Source organism: Lutjanus erythropterus, chromosome 22 (assembly GCF_056507025.1).
Source record: "Lutjanus erythropterus isolate fLutEry1 chromosome 22, fLutEry1.hap2, whole genome shotgun sequence".
Classification (NCBI taxonomy): domain Eukaryota; kingdom Metazoa; phylum Chordata; class Actinopteri; order Lutjaniformes; family Lutjanidae; genus Lutjanus; species Lutjanus erythropterus.
The window spans coordinates 8,615,894-8,637,441 of NC_139338.1; the positions used below are offsets into that span (position 1 = coordinate 8,615,894).

At 39.5% G+C, this 21,548-nt stretch overlaps 1 protein-coding gene across 2 annotated transcripts in view; it reads left to right on the top strand.

Annotated features, from left to right (window-relative positions):
* The window catches only part of ano2b (anoctamin 2b), a 90,663-nt gene extending 69,317 nt beyond the window's left edge, over positions 1 to 21,346 (top strand). For both annotated transcript variants that reach the window (XM_084710720.1, XM_084710721.1), the window contains 5 exons: positions 1,665 to 1,817; positions 3,120 to 3,172; positions 4,845 to 5,023; positions 15,707 to 15,812; positions 19,181 to 21,346. In XM_084710720.1, coding sequence (XP_084566846.1) covers positions 1,665 to 1,817; positions 3,120 to 3,172; positions 4,845 to 5,023; positions 15,707 to 15,812; positions 19,181 to 19,567 — 878 coding nt within the window. In that variant the 3' untranslated portion in view covers positions 19,568 to 21,346. The remainder of the gene's footprint in view (positions 1 to 1,664; positions 1,818 to 3,119; positions 3,173 to 4,844; positions 5,024 to 15,706; positions 15,813 to 19,180) is intronic.
* Positions 21,347 to 21,548: the final 202 nt, after the last annotated feature.

The following is a 21,548-nucleotide window of genomic DNA, read 5'->3' on the forward strand; positions in this document are numbered from 1 at the left end:
CATTTTATGTGAAGATGTTGCTGCTGTTTACATTCAACCAGATTGAAAAAAAAATGCATTAATATAGATATTGTGTCATTTTGTTTCATTTTTATTCTATTTGCCTCTAAATTGGTTGCTGCTCCTGCTGCTACTCTCATTTCATTGTACAACCCTTGTTGTGTAATGATAATAAATGACCTTCACACCTTAGAAAAAACAGTAGCACCTGAAAGAAAAATCACTAACAGCAACTTGCAGCAAAGAAACATAGGGCTTTGGTTCTAAGTGGGCAGGTTTAATAAACATAATAAAGGGGTCATGGAGACAATGAACAGCAGGAACAGTTTTTATTTTCTCTCCCACATGTCAAAAACAGAACTTTGCCAACAACTCCTGCCTTAAAGCAACTCTGATGGGACACACTACCTCTAATACAAAAGGCTTTTGGATCAGTGGTAATGGACTCAGTGTGTTGATGACTGTCAGCCATCAATGATGAATGATGCCATTGTCATCATGAGTTGAATCCACAGTGTTTTTCTGGACCTTGTCGATGATTTCTCTTTAATCACAGTGAATAATGAACAACCTTTTCAGTTGGCCTGAATTGAAAATACCCTTAGTCGGATGTGCTCTGAGGTAAAGATGGACAAAGACATTCTTTGTCCAACCACCGCTATTTTCTGTGAACTGAGTTGCAAGGCAGCAACAGAGATAGGAAAAATATTTTGTAATGCGAGAGTAGCATTTTACACACTGTGACAAGCGTGATATTAATATGACGTAAACTTTAACCTCAAAAGCATATGATTTTGTTTTCATCAGAATACAGTAAAACCTTTGAGAAACTCTTTGTTTAAACTGTACCCTGTGATAAAAAAGTGTGACTTTGGTTATCGTGTCCTTAAGACATCGTAAAATCAATTATGTGTATTTAGAAATCGAACAGACCTTTTTCACAGCAGCTATTTTGACATGAAATAGTATGATCAATGATACTAATTAAGGTTCTGTTCCATGCAATAATTAGTATCATCTGTAACGCCTGTGTTTATCCTACTGTTTCATATAGATATGGAAAGAGGTCTGTTTCCAAGACTTTTTCCTAGTCTTTGTGAGGACCTCAGCAGCACATATGTATATGAATGTCATTTGAATGTGATCAGCAAAATAATTACAAACAATACTAAAAATGCAAAAAAAAAAACTGTGAATATGTTGCGTGTATGAGGGGCAGGGAGCAGTGGGGATTATGGGAAATGTAGCCTTCATTTCCAGAAACACAAATGCTGGTTTGCCAATATGATTTTATTGGCGAATTATACAACAAATCTATTTATGACTGGCTCTTTATGCATATTGATTATGTCTAGAAGGGAGGCCTTTCATTTTGGAAAACTCTTGCAAGATTTGTGTGAGTAGTTTCCTGATTGTGCACGTCGTACAAACTATTTATGCTTTATAATGCGGGTGGTTAAGATCTGGGTAAGTTTAAGGACAGAAAAACCTTGGCTGGTGATAGGGAAAGGTCATGTTTTGGGTTAAGATTATAACTCTTGCAAGATCTTTCCTAAATCTGAGGTACTCTTACCAAAATTACAAAAATGTATTTAACAATATCAGGATGTTTAATAAAACCAAACCTCCTGTTTGATGATTGTTTATCTCTTTTTTTCCCGCAGTCATCCAGTTTGGTTTCGTCTCTCTGTTCGTGGCTTCGTTCCCACTCGCTCCTCTCTTCGCCCTGCTCAACAACGTTATTGAGATCAGACTGGATGCCAAGAAGTTTGTTACGGAGCTCCGCAGGCCGGTCGCCATACGTGCTAAAGACATTGGTGAGCTGATGTGACACAAGTAAAAAGGAAAAGTCAAACACAGAGCATAACTTACTCATGAATACCACAACCTCCAATACAACCAAGGTTCTGAACTAAAATATCAAATTTAATAGGTTTGATATGGTTTTGTACATACTAACAGTTTAACAGCAAACACAGCTTGGACTTGATTTGATCTCTTACTGGCTAATAGATGATGAAATACATCTAAACCTTTCTTTATATGCCAAGGTACCCTAAAACTATCAGCTATTTAATATTTCCTTCATAATTTCCACTAAGACATCATTTCAAACATCAAAACTCTTCACTGAAACCAGACCGACTAAAATCTTTCAGGGTTTGCAGCACCTTCAGACAGTCAGTTAGGTTTCACTGCGTGTTTAAGAAACTGATGCTCCTCGGCATTTCACCGTGGTCATGTTGTTGCTGTCAGCAGTAAGGCCCTATCTATTCAATATCATCTTTTTAGCAGAAAATCAGCTTTCATTTCAACATGACCTCGATATATTCTTGGCTAAAGGGCTTTACAAAGCTCAAAGGTCAGACTGTAAGTCCATCGAAGGATAACATGTGCCTGTATGGGTTTAAAAAATGATTATCATCTGGGTCATGTCAAAAAATGGCAGCGTTGGTTGGTTGGTCTGTCAGTCTGTAAACCCATCCACCAACTTTGGCCCAGACTGAAATAACTACTGGTTCGATTGCCATGAATTTTTATACTCATGGTTTGTTTGTACCATATTTTGGTGATTGCCTGATTTTTTTCTCTCGCATGAATGGACGACCCAAAATTTTGATTCAGACATTCATTTCCCCCTCAGCTGTACTTTGTGTTCAGTGCTACATAAGTGTTAGAACTACTACTAGCTTGACTCAGTGACTATGCCACATTTCTTCCATGTTCCACAAAAGTTGACAGTTTAGAGGGTTTCACTACATATCACCATCAAGTGATATTATTTAAAAGACCAGTGTGTAAGATTTGGTGGCAGACACCTCGTCTCACCCTCCACACTATGTGACAGATGCCTAATGTAGAAAGTTGACAGGAAATGCTGTTGAAGATACGCTCTGACATGTCAAAATTGTGTTGTATTTTCTCCATTGCATGCATACTCAACAAAGACTGGACATCACTGTCAGTCCATTTGTCCGTGTTTTGTGTTTTTGAACTGAATTGAGTAAATTCAGTAGCTAACAGAGCTCTCATTTTGTCACTGTGCTTCATACAGATTTTTGTTTTCCTCTCCTAGCTCTCATCACTTGAACCATTCTCTCGTGCTCTTCTTTCTTTAGGTATATGGTACAACATACTGAGTGGAATGGGAAAGTTCTCTGTCATTATAAATGTAAGTATTCATGTAATGTCTGGTTTTTCACTGTCTGCACTGAATTAGTGATTAAGGCAGTTATACTATAGAATAAATGCATAGAAACAGGGTTTCTGTGGTAGGACCCCTACATAATGTTGGTGTTTTAAAGCTAATACAAGGAACTTTTCATATTTTGTTCATTTTGGAGGCCCCTGTGGTCAAAAGCGAAGTGTTTCTACCGTAATGACCACAAAATATAATGTCAAAAATAAAATTATCTAAACAAAAATCTAATCCAACTTCTTTTTAATCTGCTAACGTACTACTCCCTGTAACTTTGGCTTGTTTCATCTTATTTCACAGGGAAGCTGACCTAGTAGGCAGGCATTAAGATTAACCATATAGAAACAGCTGATGGTCTTGTTAATTTAAATAGGTCATACAGACACATCAGGACAACTACAGATTGTTAGGAGAGGCAGGGAAAGACATGCAGCAAGGGACGCTAAGATAGCACAAATTTAATTTTGAGACATTAGTGTAATTAGTGCAAATAAATCTGACAGATTTGGGGCAAATCAGCTGGATTAATTTATAGTACAAAACAGAAAAAGATTTAAAGAGCACTGTACTGAGGGAGCTTTATTGTCTGATAATGCTGTACAGTATAACTTTTGTTCCTGTTTGTGTTAACATTCATCCTGGGTCACATTGTTACACACTGTAAATGAAAGATGTAAAAAACACTATTTAGAGGGAAATCTATCAGATTTAAAGCTTTCATTTCACTTGGACTTATTTGAAATAGCTACATTTCAAAATTATTGCATTGTGCTGAAGCCACAATATTCAGTGTTAATGGAAAAGTCTCAGTGCATTAACCTTAAAGACATCACAGACAGGAGCAGATGTCAAAGGTTAACAAAGATTGCACAACACAGCAGAGCTTTGCCACTGACCTTGAACTGCTGCTGGAACATTTCAACACATAATCCAGCTTTGATCAGGTCTGCTCTGTGTGTGTGTGTATGTGTGTGTGTGTGTGTGTGTGTGTGTGTGTGTGTGTGTGTGTGTGTGTGTGTGTGTGTGTTCAGTGATAACAATTAATATCGAGTAGAGATAAAAACCTCTCTATCTTCTCTGAGATGTCACCCATCATGACCTTGTTAAGATCCCAGAATTATGTCTGAAACACCTGAACATGGTGATCTCCGGGTAGGTCAAGGTGTGTTTGTGTGTGTGTGGAATCAGGAAAGTTCTGCTCAGGATTTGTCGTTGGCCAGCTAACTAAATCCTATTCCGTTTACTTTTAATACTAAACAGATTTGTGGAGGATTCAGAAAAACAAGCAGCAGGAGTTTTTATTTATTCTAGAGCTACGGGGCATTCGACACACATACACACCCTTAATCTGCCCCAGGAGTTTCAAAACAATGGAAAACTGGGAGCAGAATTTCTCTTTTTGTGCATGTATCTTGCATCTATTAGTCATACAGACTTTATTTGAGGTTACTAAATGAAGACGTTTCAATGCTCAGCCTGTTCTCTTTAACATCTGAAAATAAAAGTTAAGGAAGAGATTTGACATATCACAAATTTTGCAGCTTGTCTCTTGGTGTGTTTTTTTAAAATAAGGAAGAAGATCAAGAAGAAGAAGTAAGTTAAAAGAAGTATTTCACTTTCTCTGTCTGTCTTTCTCTCTTCGTAGGCCTTTGTGATCTCCTTCACGTCAGACTTCATCCCCCGGCTTGTCTACCAGTACATGTTCAGTCAGACGGGTACCATGCATGGCTTCATTGACCACACGCTCTCCTACTTCAACGTGTCTAATTTTAAACCCGGCACGGCACCGCATAACTCTGAGCACGGAGACATCACCGTGTGCCGGTAAAAACACACACGCAACACGCATGCACACTTAAAACTTACAGATGTTGTATTTGCATTGTTAAATGCAATTACTGGACAATATTTCCATCATATCATTCAACACACACACACATACACACACACACACACACACACACACACACACACACACACACACACACACACACACGCATACTCTCTCTCTGTCTCTCTCTTTCTCTCTCTCTCTCTCTTTTTCTTGTTTTCTACTTTTCCCTCTTGCTGCCAGCAGAGTTTATGGTGAGTCTTCAAGTAAACACTGAGGTCAATTCATCTATTTTTAAATCACAGCAGTTCAGTGTCTAATGGGATTTTGTCTATGTGGATAAAACAGCATTATTCTGTCTTGTCATAGCTTATAACTTGATCCTAACAAATGCATAACACTCCCTTTCAGTCACTGTAGCACCAACAAATAACTACTAATAACATTCCTACTTCATTGCTAGTATTAATCTGACAGAAATATGTCTCTGTTTCATCTGTGGTTCGTGGAGCTGATGTCCATCTCCAACTCAATTTTCTTGTTCCTTTCAAGAAACCTGCAGAATCTGAGGGCAGGTCCATTATTTATTTATTTAATTATATATTCATTATTCATTATTGAGGTATTTATATAATTTTGTAGTGTTCCTTATGTATTAAAATCTGAACAATACAATTTCCATTTGAAAAACCCAGAAAACAACACACATGGAGCAGCCTTTTACAGGCATAGCTGGCTTTATATCCAAAATGCTCGAGGGTAGTTAGAACTGAGACATCAGCATTTGATAGATATAATAATATATCATCTGCATAAAGGAGCAGATATTATTTTATATGTTTGATATTCAGTGACATGTATATACACTAATAGTGAGACATTATTTGAGTGATTTTCGATTGCTTGAGCCTCCAAAGATAAAGTGGGGAACAGTGGACAAACTTGTGCAGTGGACCTGACTTAAGGTAGACTTATAGAAGCAATAGAGAATAAATTATTTGCACAATGTATGATTTTTTGACACATGCAGGAAGAAGAGGGAGTGTTTTTTTCTTTAATAAAGATTATCGAGCTCTATGTAGTTACTGACGTTTACATGTGAAGGAACAGAATATTCTCTCCTACTATCTTGGTCCCCACCAAACGATACAATACAAACTTTTTTCATAACCTCAGAAACTGGTAAACAGCGAGTGAATGTAAGAATTACGCAACAAGTAACAAAGTAACAGTTTTTGGTTGGAGATGTAGACCGAAACACATACCTTCAAACAAACCGTAATAAGGCATTTTGCTTCCTGAGACAGCAAGAACGAATGTGACAGATATTGTCACAACACCAACGAAGCTCAGTGTTATTAGCCCCAAAAGACAGTGCACTATTGTATCTTCTATGCATTTTCACGCATTCCAGTGGCAAGCGTCTCTTTCATAATATCAGTATAAAGCGCTGTGGAGGAAAAGGTCAGGGCCGTCGCCCACAGAGGCCAACCTGCTGTTACATAAGACAGCAAAGAATGACAACGCAAGAATACAGTCTTTGTGTCAATGTGGTGTGGTACGTCACATCTCAGACACGGCGAACTACTGTAGCCGTTTAATGTTTATAGGCGTGAAGTTGGCTGAAAGATGTTCCAAGAGAGATGTCTGTATCTGCAGTGTGTGCTGCGCTGTATAGTGTATGCACAGACTGTAACTAGGCAATGTACTGGTGGCTTATGATGTGGTCTACGCCTCCAGGCTCAAGGCAAATGATTCAGATGTTCCAGACAGCCCTTCTTTCTTTCTGACCCGGTTAATTGGGTGACACTAGTTTTATGGATGAATATATGCAAGAGGGAGGAAAAGAGGTCAAGAACGGATAAATGGATGGATGATGGTGTCAAAGAGGGAACAGAAAGATGAAGGATAAAATTGTTGAACAGAAGATAAGATCAAGCTAGGGATCGGAAGGCATAGAAGAATGTAGAAATAAGGCATAGGAAGGCGAGGATGAGAGGAGGCAGTGGTTTGAATGGATGGATAAATAGATGGATGGTGTGATAGAGGCCAACCACGAAGGTATTAAATCTTTAATCACACTTAAAAACAGCAATGTGAGGAACTTGAAGAAGTTTCTGCATCAGCGGGCACAGCATCACTGTACATCTCTGCAGTCATGTTTTCTCTACTGTATTCCCAGCGCTAAATGAGTGCTAAATAAAAACGTGGGTAAACTGAACTCTGTCTAGTGGTTTGAAATTTGGAATACTTGCAAATGTCAGGGAAACTTTGTTTCTAACTACTTCCAATGAAGAATAAGTTTTTACTTTTACTTTTCTCAGCCAGAAGTGGAAGTTAACCAGTGTTCATGGGAAAACTGGGATGCTGCATTAGCAAACAGTGGCTGTACAGTGGGGACTAAAGGATTTCCTACAGCTACTCAAAGGGCTTTACAAAAAAACAATAACAAAATGATGCAGATGCAATCCTGACGTGTCCTGATATGTTAGTTTTAAATCAACTTAAGAAAGCTTTACAGTGATTTACAAAAAACAAAGAACACACACAACATAAACAGATTTAAATAAGGATAATTAAAACAAGAGACAAGACAAATTAACCACAAATGTTTGTGATTAGTGCTTTATATGTTGCAAATGATTGTGTCATCCTTGGAAAAGACTTTGAGAAGTGAAGAGAGAACCAATCTGGTTCATGTCAAGACAGAGCAAGTTCCCTGAGCTGATGTGAAGTTGGCAGTGGTTACACTCTTATCACCAGGGAGTCAAGTGAAGGCCAAGAAATTATGCTAAATCTCACGGGGATACATTGTCTGGACTCTGTATTTGTACCAAATTTAAAGGAAATGTGTTCAGTAAATATCAAGAAATTACTCCAAAAGCCCAAAATGTCAACCCCATGGTGAGAGAGCCCCCCTCAGGGGAGCCATGAATGTCTGTACAAAAGTTTGTGGCAATTCATTTAACAGTTGTTTAGATACTTCAGTCTGGACCACAGTGGTGGACTAATCGTAATCACCATCCCTTAGAGCCACGCTGCTAGCATTGCTAAAAAACAGCTTGACACATTTGCTGGAGTGGAGTGCTGAGACATTTTAGATACATAACTCATTAGTGACAGTGGAATCAGCGGTGAACAATCTGTTGCTCATGACTAACTCTGTGGGTTTTTCATGGGACGTCAGAAACATGTCATCTCCAGACACTGCAATTGAGATGACAAGAGCTTGAACATCAGCATCTGTCAGGCAGCTGTGGTTTTGTTTGGCTGCACATGTACACCACAGAGTGGAGTAGTAAGGTTACTGTATCGATATCTCCTGATGAGAAAGTCCAACTTAAAGGGACAAATCATCCCAAGGCCCAAAATACATTTTTTCCCCTCTGGGCTGCAGGGCTGTTCATCCATCTAGTTTTGGTGTGCGTTGGTGGACTGTAGAGATATCAGCTGTAGAGATGTCTGCCATCTCTTAAACATAATGGATTTAGATAGCACTCAGCTATAAGTGAAAAAAAAAACACATTTGAAAAACTCAACAACGTCTCTTTCGAGCCTCTCATTTATAAGTAGCTGCACACTTTGTTCTAGGGTTGGGCGATATCAACTGAATTAGGATGTGATGGTGTCGGATCTTGGTAAGACAAAAATTCGCTGTACATGAGACATGGCGGTATTGCAATAACTTTTAAATGGATTACCGTACCATGGCTGAACCGATAAACCATTTGTTATAGACTCTTGAATCCAGCAAACCAGAGTTCCTTTTTTATGAGTGACTTATGCTCCGTACACTCTAGCCACTCCCCTTTCGCAACACATGGTCGCAGCTATTGCTAATTCACGCTTGTTAAATCACAATGTTCTGAGGAAGAAGTGACACAGTTGGCGGTTGTAGTTTGGTAGAAAGAAAATAAGTAACGGTGTCATGGTTCCTGGAAAGAGGCATTGCTGCTGAGTTTTTCAAACATACTTTTTTGTGCTTTGAGCACGACAAGCCGAGTGCCATCTATTTTCATTATATTTGAGAGAAGGCAGAAATCTCTATGGCCAGTAGCTCAAGATTTAGCTAATCATAACAAAACAATTTGGAGGGATAAATAGCAATACAAACCAAATGAAAATATGTATTTCTGGTTTTGGGTGAACTGTCCCTGTACGTGATTTTTAATTTATTTCCTCCAAACTGAAAATCTGATGTGACAGATGGAGCAGTGCGGTTAGTGGCTCTCTATCTGACAAAGACTAATCTGGAACATGTTGTGTGGAAATCTTAGACTTAAGTGTTTTTCTCTTCTTGTTCCTCTGTCTGTCCCCAGTCAGGGGGAAGTAATGAACCACAGAAGGATGGAAGTGTTTTTGGATGAGAGTAAGCAGGGTGCCTGACCTGTTGTCACCGTTCTTTGCACTTAACAGTTCTGGGAAGAGAGGGACGCAGATCGAAATGAGAGGGGATAGAACGAAACGGTGGGAAAGAAAAAAACAGACATTCAGCTTGAAACGCACATGTTCTTGCTCATAACGGATAGAGACATTTTTAGATCGTTTGTACTATAACGTTACCTGACAGCAACCATGTTCTGCGATGAGGGATCAGTGTGTGTTTGCGTGATTTAAGGATGGGAATGGGCTGACCCTTGTTTGTCTGTTAATTTATTCCTGGATCCCAGGAGGCATTGTAGCAGCAGCAGGAACTCTCAGGAACACACACACACACACACACACACACACACACACACACACACACACACACACACACACACACACACACACACACATAAACACACGCACGCACACACACACACATAAACACACGCACACACACACACACACACACACACACACACACACACACACACACACACACACACACACACTCGCTCACAGTCTCTCACATACTAAACATAATCTCATTGAGAGGTCTTATGAAAGAATATTGAGTTAGATGCTCCAGTTGCTGCACCGCACTGCACTATTATAACCAAACATGGAGCGTCTAGAAAACACACACACACACACACACACGCACATGCACACAGGGGGAAAATGTTCTTGGATAATGATTATTTTAAATTTAATTCTACCCAGAAAAGTGAAGTTCAGTTGAGCATTTGGGAATTGGGAATTAAACTTGTTATACAGTTAAGTTCACGTTGGAAGTCGGTCCACGGTAAACTACTGTAAAATATTTGCAAGCCAATAAGAGAAAGATGAATAGATCAAAGAAAAAACAGAGGGAGAGAAGAGTTGACTCTCACAGGCAGCATTCCTCACTCATGACTGTATAAGGACAAGGAATCAGACACCATAAGACCCTGCTAACACACACATGATGCACACACACACACATTTCGCCCTCCCTCTCTATTATTTCTATACTAGTCAAGTACTTGGTGAGACAGCTCAATCAGGTCATTTCATCTATTTTGGCTTCAGAGGATTTTTTTTATGACAGAGTGTGTGTGGATGTCAGTTGTCTCAATTTAAAACTGAGCCATTATGTTAAACTGCTATGTGTTCACTGTAGAAGACAGTTAGTTTGGAGTGTGTTTGGAGTTTCCTGCATTTCTTTTCTATTCCAATTCATTTTAAAACCTATATCAAGCTAGGAGATATTTTAATTCAGTTTTAAAGGTGCAATGTGTAAGACGTGACCAGAATTTTCATTCAAAAGGTTTAAGAAATGAACCAATATTTATTGACAAAATCTGAAGAAGTAACAGTTATAACGTCACATCAAAGACGTATTGTGTTGCCGATTTATCTACAGAAGTTAGCATGCTGACCAGCTAGCTCCAGTCCATGTTGTCTAGTAATGTTGTGCCTCAAGAGGTGATAGTCTGATCCCTCTGTGGTGTTAACAAGCTCTTATAATCTAATAAATAAACAAAATAAACCCATAAAATGTACAGAAAGGAAATTTTCTTACTTACATTTTCCTCCCTCTCGCTCCTCTCTGATTCATGCCTCTCCTGTCCCTGCCTGTCGTCTTGATCCCTCCCGGGGTCAGAGTCCTGGTCGGAGCCACTGTAAACCACCTCAGTACAGTATTCCCTGTAGTCAAGCTGGTCTCCACTGATCTCAGAAGCTGTGTTCACTCCCAGTCCGGCTGGGTTCACTCAGAGGCTGGTTGCCCACTGTCAAAACAAAAAAGTTCCCAGTGCTCTGAGCTGCAGGTCTGGCCACACTCGAGTCAACCAAGGACCAGAAGGCTAGCAGGCTAGCTACAGTCAAAGATAGTTATAGGAGAGAATATAGTGAGCAGCAGTTAGCAGCTCCTCTGCTGACATGACGCATTGCCCCTTTAACCTCAACTGTATAAAAACAAATCTAGTTATAATGGTCATTTTAACAGCTGTAGTAGGTGGAGGAGTCTTGCTTTGGTTTGTCTGATAGGTCTTTTTCACAGCACACATTTTGACACATTTTTATTAGTCATAGCAGGAAAACCACATGTGTTACTAATAACGTCACTAATGGCTCTGTTTTATTTAAGTGTCCCAGTAAATCATGACAGTATGTTAGTAGGCCAGCATGAATAATACCAGGAACCTGAAACCAGGGGTGAAATTGGGATTTGTTATGTGTGGAGTTTCCAGGGTGAATGTGTGTGTGCTTACAAAATCTGATAGATATTATCTGTTGTCAGTGCATAAAACTACAGCTGATGATGAGAAAATCTTTGTGTTAATTTAAAATAGAAGTCATATAAAAGAAGAAAATCTGTGGTAGAGTTTGCTTTTGATGTAGACTGACAAACAGACATATAAAGCAGTGCAGACAGATCGTTGGCCTCCTGTTTCTGTGTTCCCACACGGTTACTTAACTGGGGTCAGTAGTACTTTAGACCTCGATGACCTTGCATTGATATGTGTCTCTTCATGGCTTTTTAATGTTGAACATGCAGTAAAAACGATAAGCAGGCAGCAATAGAGGAAAGATTTACATTCCTAGTCTCCCTACTGTGTGCTTGATGCATTCAGTGGCTTATCAACATGTCATGGCTTAAGTATCTTCACCTCTTCCATGTTTGGCACAAATGTTTCATCTGGATCCTCTTGATTTTCTGTCTTCTTTTTGGACCATGTAGTTTCCTATTACTATTGTGCTCGATTTTGACTCTGTCTTATCTCCATCATAATGTCCCAACTGCAGTAATGTGACCTAATGCTGGCTGGAAGACAGCTCTGTCGACAGCATAGCCACAACTCCACATAATGCTGATCTTTGTCCATAAGTCTCTATCTCTCTTAAATCTTCTGTACATTCAGTGGTTTGGGAGGATGCATTCTTCTGCCTGAAGATGTTCTCTAGATAACAATGAGATTGATTGTCTCTCAGCTCTTGCCTTGAAAGGCATTGCTATATGTTGTACTGTGCATCCCACAGGAAACGGCCGACTCGTTTAAAATAGTGTTGTGAAAATGGAGCCCAAAAGTACCGTAACATAAAGCTTTCCTTCACAAAACTCCCCCCTTCAGCTTAAAGGCACATATAGAAGAATGTAGTGACTATGACATATCTGTTGAGGGTTGGTTCTGAAATTTCACATTCTGTCCTGCAGTCTGATCCCTCGCAGTTTCAAATGTGTCCATTTAAAGGCCTTAATTAAAATAAAGCTTCTCCTATGTTCCAATTTTAAAACAGTGCGGTGTTACAATTCCAGCTGCCACTGCTTTAAAATGTCAGCTTGAGGTATCTCTGCTCTGATTAGTTATCTTTGTCCTCAAAACAATCTGACATGTGTTGACATCTGGCTACCATTGTTGAGAAAAAGCTCTTTCAGATGACAGAAGAAATTAAACGCGCTTCAGCCAATTCTCAGGGAACTGCAGGGCTGTCCGGTGTTCTTGAATCAGGGTAACCTTGGAAAATTAGTCCAAAGAATACTAGAGCACACAGACTGAACTAAACAAACTTTATTCAATGAGGAATCTTTCAACGTTGAGATGTTAGTTGATTGACTAAAAGCTTGAACAATCAGTACATTAATATGCAAACAAATAATTTGGTTACTGAATACTCATGTTAAAATTACAATATGTTAAAAGCATGCACATGAAGTCTGCTTTGGGTGGCGCCCTCCACACCTGGTTCTTAAAAGTGATGAGAGCTGACTTTCTGATTGGTTTATTCAATGCTCAGCTTAAAACACACCTATGAATTAATCAGAGTTTTTGTGCACAGCTGATAGGTGCATCCCACTGTGCGCCAGGAGCACATGGGATGGGACAGGGCAAGATAAAACATTTGGATTTAATGTGAATCAATACTAGTACAAACGTAAGTTTGTTTTTTGTTTTTTTTACCAGTCTACATCTAACGACTCGGACATTAGAAATTTGTCTGCAACAATAAAATTGCTTGAAATGTAGTTTGGTGTAAGGCCAGAAATATAGCCTATTAAGGGCAAAACCCCAGCTGATTCAGCACCATGGACAGAGCTACAAAATCACTGAACTAACAACAGCAGGGAGAGTGTGTATTTTTGGAGCCATGGGCTTTCTCAACAATGGGCATTTGTTTTGGAGTTAACAGGCTGGAAGACAAATGGCCTTTAGGTCTAATGGGACATTTTTGGGACATTTGGGGTTTCCAAATAAAAGGCCAACAGAACAATGGGCAGTCCATGTGTTTTGCTTTGCAGATTTGTATTTAGAGGGACATTTAATAAGATTATAGATGGAAATTAAAAATGTATTTTTGCTATTATTATTATTATTATTATTGTTGCTTTTTGCATTGCTTTTGATCAATTGTGACAAATGAGTAACAGGTTTTTAACCAGTTACAGACTCAAATTCTCCACCAAACACTAAAGTGAACTCAGATGGCTGATTTGATTTTGACTGAATCCTTCTGTATTCTTTAACATTTCCCATATGTGAATGACTGACTGCATCCTATAGTTATGCTACAAATAAACCTGAAGCTGAGCATAAAGAGGACAAGACCCTCTTTATGTTATTTAGGAGTGATTGCATCCCACAGGAACCACTTGGTCAAACTTCTCAGTCAACTTGGCTCTGTACCAGAAATTGACAGATGTTTGTCCAGAAATGCTAATCCACTACATCAGTGATTCTCAAACCGGGGTCCAAGGACCAACAGAGGTCCTTCTTTGGGTTGTAGGGGGTCCTCCGCAAAAAAAGTTTAAGTTTTATCACTTTTTTTTGAGTTGGAACAACTGTCTGCTGTGACAGAAACATTCTCCTTATTACATCTGCCTTTCAAACAGCCCACCTCCCACTCAACATCATTTTACTTTGTTCTCTGATCCTTTCTTGTTGTTCTGCAGCCATAGTGCCTGAATTGTTCGACCACCATGTTCTCTTTTTTATGGCCTGTGCTAATGGAACACTTGCACCAAACCTGCAGTCAGCAGCACTCAGCTGGCTTTATACATGATAGCAGCCTGCCAGCGACAAATAAGGAAAAAGTTCACCAATGTTGAAGCAATATATTTCTTTAAGGAGACAACAAAGGATAACCAAAATGTGACTGAATCTATACAATGACCTAATTTTATAAATAAACAACCAGAGTTTTTATTTATATCCGATAGAGTGTTACATCCTCCACTCACTCAAGCCTTGAACTGCATATCGACATTACTCTGGTGGCCAGAACAGATACACAGCTGTTTCATGGTGTCTCTGTGTGTTTTGTACCGGATGAGACCACATCCTCACCCTGCCCGGTCAAATAAATTCTACAAGAGCTTGTGTTTCATCTGACAAGCCTGCTATAAACAAAACCCATCTTCTTCTCTGTCTTTCTTTTTAGTCATTCCTTTTTATTTCCTGCTCTTTTCTCTCATAGACTCTAATTCTGTATCTATTTTTCTCCTCATTCTTCTGCCTGTTCCTTTCACCTCTCTTGCTCTCTTAGTTTCCTCTCTCATCTCTTGTCTTTAATTCCTTGTCCTCATTTAAAGCCGTCATCCATTAGCTCAACATGTGGTTTGAATTTTCTGCTGTTTGTTTGGCCAGCACAATAAAGACTGTTTACTACAAAGAAAACAAAAGAAAGGAATCCTAATAAAGTTTGAGTGTAGACACCGGCTGAGTGGAGGGGTAGCATGTTTTAATGAGGCCTGGTCTCAGCCACAAAAAGATCCAACAGTTTGGTTCACAGGAGGACTGAATGAACAATACTGGAGGAAAGTTGTCACCTGTCAGTCAAACAGTGTTTGAGATGCCTTCCCTGGATAATCTGTTGACACTTGTCCGTAACATAAAGCTTTCCTTCACAAAACTCCCCCCTTCAGCTTAAAGGCACATATAGAAGAATGTAGTGACTATGACATATCTGTTGAGGGTTGGTTCTGAAATTTCACATTCTGTCCTGCAGTCTGATCCCTCGCAGTTTCAAATGTGTCCATTTAAAGGCCTTAATTAAAATAAAGCTTCTCCTATGTTCCAATTTTAAAACAGTGGTGCAGTGTTACAATTCCAGCTGCCACTGCTTTTTGTGGTTGTGGTTCTGTACGTGGTGTTCCTTTTCAACCCTGTTGTGCTAATGTAAACAACCCACTTGATTCCAAACAAAGAATACCATGAACTAAATAACTGAGAATCTTAACACTCATTTTGAGTTTTTTTTTTTTCCACCAGACTTGAAAAAAAGAAACAAACAAAATTTGAGTTTCAGTGTTTCATGTGTTTTTGTTCTAGGTACAAAGACTACAGGGAACCCCCCTGGTCTCTGGATGCCTACACGTTCTCCAAACAGTACTGGTGCGTCCTGGCAGCAAGACTGGCTTTTGTCATACTGTTCCAGGTATGAGCTCGTTGAGTTTGATTTATAAAGTGATGCTAACTTCAATCAGAACAGATTTCAGAGGTCCTGACATTTAAAACCACTTAAAAACACAACTTGAAGGTCACTTGGGGAGCTCAGATCTCTGCCAAGGCAGATAGTCCAGTCTTCTATGATTATGTAAATCCACAAGTGCAACAAATATGTGTAGATGCATTTCCAAAACTATTAGAAATCTGGCATCATATTTTAAGACAAAACACAGCTGGCTCATGTGAAGAAAAACTGGATTAATGTCCAGTCAACAACAAAGAATGTATGATTGTTAAAGGTAATGGACCTTAAGAAACACTTAGTGTTTATGCATGTTATACTAGCCCACATTAATATTCAAGGCTATAATATGTAACATTTCCAAATTAAACTGTCTAAAAAGGCTAGAGATACTATAAAAAATATTCAAAAAGCTCTGTAATGTCAAAGTGAAAACATAGTTGAGGGGATAGATAAAAAGAAATTCCCAGTCACTGAACATCCCCTGGCCTTCAGTTAAATCCATCATTAAGAAAAGGAAGGAATATGGCACATGTGTAAATGTGCCTATAGCAGGACGTCCTCACAAACTGAGTGATCATGCAAGAAGGAAACTAGTGAAGGAGGCCATCAAGACACCTATGACGACTCTGAAGGAGTTAAAAGCTTCAGCAGCTGAGATCGGAGCGACTCTGCATACAACAACTGTTGTCTGGGTTCTTCTCCAGTCAGAGCTTGATGGAACAGTGGCAAAGAAAAAAGCCACTGTTGAAGAAAGCTCAGTAAATGTAGAGTTCACCCAAAGGCATGTGGGAGACTCCTTGATCAAGTGGAAGATGGTTCTTTGGTCTGATGAGACCAAAATGGAGCTTTTTGGTCATCAGACTATAAACACTGTGTTTGACAGACATCAAACACAACATATCACCACAAACACACCATCCTCACTGTGAAGCATGTCATACTGTGTCTCAGCAGCAGACCCTGGAAGGTTTGTAAAGGTAGAGGGTCAAATGTATGCAGAAAAATATAGTTAAATCCTGGAGGACAATCTGATTCAGTCTGCAAGAGAACAACTTTGAGAACATTTGTTTTCCAACAAGACAAAGACCTGAAGCACACAGCGAAAACTAAATAGAAATGGATTAAAGAGAACAATTTGAATGTTCTGGAGTGGGTGAGTCGAAGCTCAGACCTCAATCCAATAGAGAATTTGTGGCTGGACTTGAAAAGGGCTGTTCACACCCAATCCCTGCGCAACCTGACAGAGCTTCAGCAGTTTTGCAAAGAATGGAGTTTACATTATGTATTTTCATTTAACATTTGACATTACTTTGTAGAGATCTGTTTTCACAAGTTTTTGTTTTGTTTTTTTGGTAATGTTTTGGTCAAAAAAGCCAAATTATATCAACCACAATTCCATTTATAAAAACAATAAGAGTTGAAAACATCCAAGGGGGTGAATACTTTTTATAGGCACTGTATCTTATATATTTCCTTGAGTTGTATATTTAGATAATCCCACATGTTTCCAACAATCTTCATACACAGAAATATACAATTTATTAAAGGTAATGTTTCCTGTTGCTGTTGGCTATAACTCCTGGGAAAACATGGAATGTGTTGGATATGTCAGAGAGTGATGAAGGAAGCTGGCAAACTAAACATGACTAAACATAACATGAATAAAACATTAACTATCTCTTCCATGAACATAATTTCTGCTTGAGAAATGTCAGATAGATTTTCGGTGAAGAAAACAACTCCCATGATCCCACGCTACTTCATGATGTCATCAAACTATGTCCTTTCCCATTGTGTTAATGTGAGAGAGCCCTAGGCAGACTTTACACATTATGAGGCTAAAGGTAGAATCAGTAGGATTTCTCCAAACTGTTTGCACACACACCAGAATGATACCAGGACATCAAATACCAAAGATTTGGGTTGGTAAAACATCCTGAACACAGCAAAATGATGAGAAAAATAAGGAAATACAGGCTGAGGGTTGGGTCTCTGCAGACACAGATAGTGACATCATTTTGTCGTAGACATCAGTGTTACAACTGACCCATCATTTTTGCGGTGATGTCCCATCAAATTGTATAATAAAATGATAAAGTAACTGTGTGTACTTATGTGTGGGACAGTCTTTCCTAATTAGCTAGATCACAATGTACTCTCATCATAGTTGGGAATATTACCAGATGCCTCAGTCAATTAGCAACCATCTCATTTGATAAATAGCTCTTTCCTTCTGTCCGCCTGTACGCCCCACTAACATGTGTCAACCAAATGTCTTTCAGAACTCAGAAAATTCCTTACAATATCTCTCAAGTTTCAAGATCAGAGGTCTTTCTAATTGTTAGGCATGTCTTCACTTGAAAGGGTTTGAAAGGGACCCATGCACGCACATGTTACGTAAATAATGGGCAAGTTCTGGGAATTATAATGACTGGCTTTTTTCTGAGAATCATTGCATTTTGAAGTTTTCTTCATTATCCAAGTAATACAGTGATAGCTGTCAGTATATCCATGGTTTTTGGTACCAATTTGCTCTCATATAAACAAATGGGCTACAAAACATGGATCAGGTTGCAGCGTGCCTCACTGAATCTGTATATTGCTGCGTTCTGACAGCGTGGTTACAGCTCGACTCTACTCGGAATTTTCTGTCAACTCAGTCACCGTTCCAAACACCGCTGCTAAAAGGTGATATGTAAACACTGCAGACCAGACTGATTAGTCAGTGGTTTGGATGGACTGAGAGCCCATTTTTTGTGCATCAGTAACGAGCAGAGCAGAGGAAATTTAGAAGTATACATACATTTTAGGTCACAGTTTGTCAGTGAGTAAAAGATGCAGCTTTTCCAGACCAACATGAAGGTCCTGTATGTTGTTTCTCAACTTTTGGAAAAGTGAAGGGAAGTTTGATGTGGCGTCGCTTTGACAGTCAGTTAAGACTCTCACTGACATTGAGGGGGTACTATTTGCAGTGGGAAACGAAGTAGAGACAAGTACCTGGTACCAAACGTGAGTTGTGTCAAGCATGCCATGCAGTGGAAACACTGCATATGGCAACATCATACATCCTCTGAAACCTCCACTTTATGGGAATAGTTAAAAAAAAGAGTTGCACAATCAATATATATTTTTTGTATAACTTAGAATGGATGGAACAGAATGGTTCATATACAGATATTTGAGTTAAAAGCTTGTGTACATTCAGGTTCTTATTTAACTTTCAAAGACTCAAAAGAAACCTTTTTCTGCACCTGACACTCTTGGCATCCATCTCTGTTTATTTGTCTTCATATCCATCCATCTTTCCCTCTCTCACACACTCCGCCCTCCAGAATCTGGTGATGTTCCTCAGCCTTGTGGTCGCCTGGGTGATCCCTGACGTTCCCAAAACCATCGTGGAGCAGCTCAAACGGGAGAAGAAGCTCCTCGTTGATGTCTTCTTACGAGAAGAGAAGGAAAAATTCCAGCTCATCCAGAGCCTCTTCTCCAAGGACACCACGCTCCACTCGGGCGGCCCCGTGCTCCACCCGGGCCAGGGCCCCCCCATGCTGGGCCGCTACAGTACTCTACCTCCAGGTCCTGTGCAGGGCTTGGGCAGTGATAGAGGAGGAGAAGGGCCAAGGGCGAGATGTAGGGCCGCCAGCTTCAGCCAGTTCACCAGGAAGATTCCCCCATCGCCCAGACAAGAAAATGAGAATTCGAGACACACGGCAGTGTGACACGTACACGAGTACTTCAGCTGGGCCTCAGGACTGGAGAACATGTTGCTCGGGTGATTCGGTCTGTGAATGTCTCTGCCTGTGTCTTTCGTGTCCTGGTGTGTGTGATGCAGTAGTGCTGTGATTAAAAACAGCAAAATTTGGAACAAATTTGAATTCATTGGTCTCAGTGTGGTTGAATGTGCAGTTTCCACACTGGCTGAATGGGTGTCTGTGTGTCGTTCTTCCTTGCACCGACTGTTCACCTGATAAAGTGTTATAATTTTTACTTTTTGGTAAAAATAAAATTTAGCGAGGCACACTTGCTTCATAGCGTAGACAAGCAATAATTATTGTATTAGGCTGAACAAATAATATTACAAGAACCTGGAAAAACTGGAGACAGAGAAAGGACTATTAACAAATGGACAGATTCAACACAGACAGATTGATGGACATCGTGGCTCTTTACCAGGGCTGGGGACTGTGAGAATTTTCCTGCTTTATGTGTTTATGCTCTTTATGTATTTTTGTTTTTAACAGAATTTGTAGCACCTGAAACATTCCACATTTTTCTGTACTTTGAAATACATGGTACTGACAGCACATATGAGCCTCTGAGAAGAGCAACATTTTTTTTTACACCATTTTACTGTGTTCCACATGATTTCTCTGTGTAGAATTCAGGAATAGGGTTGGGTACTGAACTGTACTTTTAAGGGTACCAACTGAATTACGTTGGTACTGCAGAGTACCAATTCAGGTTAAATCATCGGTGCCAAATCTCGGTACCTTGTGCATGTGGGTGAGAGAGAGTTAGAGCGAGCAGCAGCTTGTTATATTCACAGTGAGTCAGGTCAATGGCAAGCTGAAAGCAGCCCCAAGTGTGGTTAAACTTTTAAAAACCCAACGATGGCATCACTCACTGCAGTATTTATACAGCGAAATGCAAAGCTGGTGACAGTAACACGTCTGACCAAACACAAAATGCAGTAGCCTGAAAACGATTGGTACTCTGTGGGATCAGATGTGAACGGTGCCCAACCCTGTTCAGGAATCACTTTGAATCATTTTCAGACTTTACTAAAGTTTTATCAGTAGTCAGTACACAGCTGCTGGTGTTGTTTCTCTACACCCTGCCCTTTGTGTTTGATGGAAATGCACATGCCAATGTGGCACACTGTTGTATGCCACTCCAAGCTATAGTTTTAGAAATAGCTGATCTGTGAAACAAACATTTTTTCTGTTAGCCATGTGGACTTTGACAGCTGCAGCAAACTATATTCAATAACTTCTGAATGCAAAGAGAAGTCCAGCTCTTGTGCAAACTGTGAACAGGAGAGATCTCAGTGTTTTTAATGTCACGGGAGCAAATTCATCATTAGCATTCATTCATTGTGTAATACCAGACTGTACACTCTGACATTCCTGGAGGTAAGTAATAAAACTGTGTTCCTTGTCATCAAATGGAAGAACTGGATTTGGATAAAAGAAGATACCGTGTCACGCAACCTCTGCCAGCAGTCTTGGAAGTCTTCAGTTGTTGAGAAACACAGGCTGCCAGCAGATTTAATTTTGTATAACTGAGCCAGCTTGATAGGTTGCTAACATACTGTTTGGTATAAATATCACTGTATAGTTGTTAACAACTTATTAGCGTAAAAAGTAAATAACTTTTGTATGTTATACTCAAACTGAAATTTTAATTCTCCTCACTTTTTGTTAAAGGCTGTATAAGCTACAATGATACTGCAGCTAAAGTGCATAATCTTCCATTTTTCAAGAAAAGGATCAAATGGCTTTTGTTTTTTTGTTTTATTTGGCATGTTAGTGGAAATTATGTCGGACTTCTGGACGTTCTTTCAGCAGCGCCTGATCGACTGATCTCCACAAGGCCACAGTATTGATCTGTCCTGTTAAAATGTTTGGAAAGGCCCATTATGCTGTGTTTCATTCAGAAGTGGAAGCTAGCAGCAAGCTAACCTGACTAGCTTTTTACTCA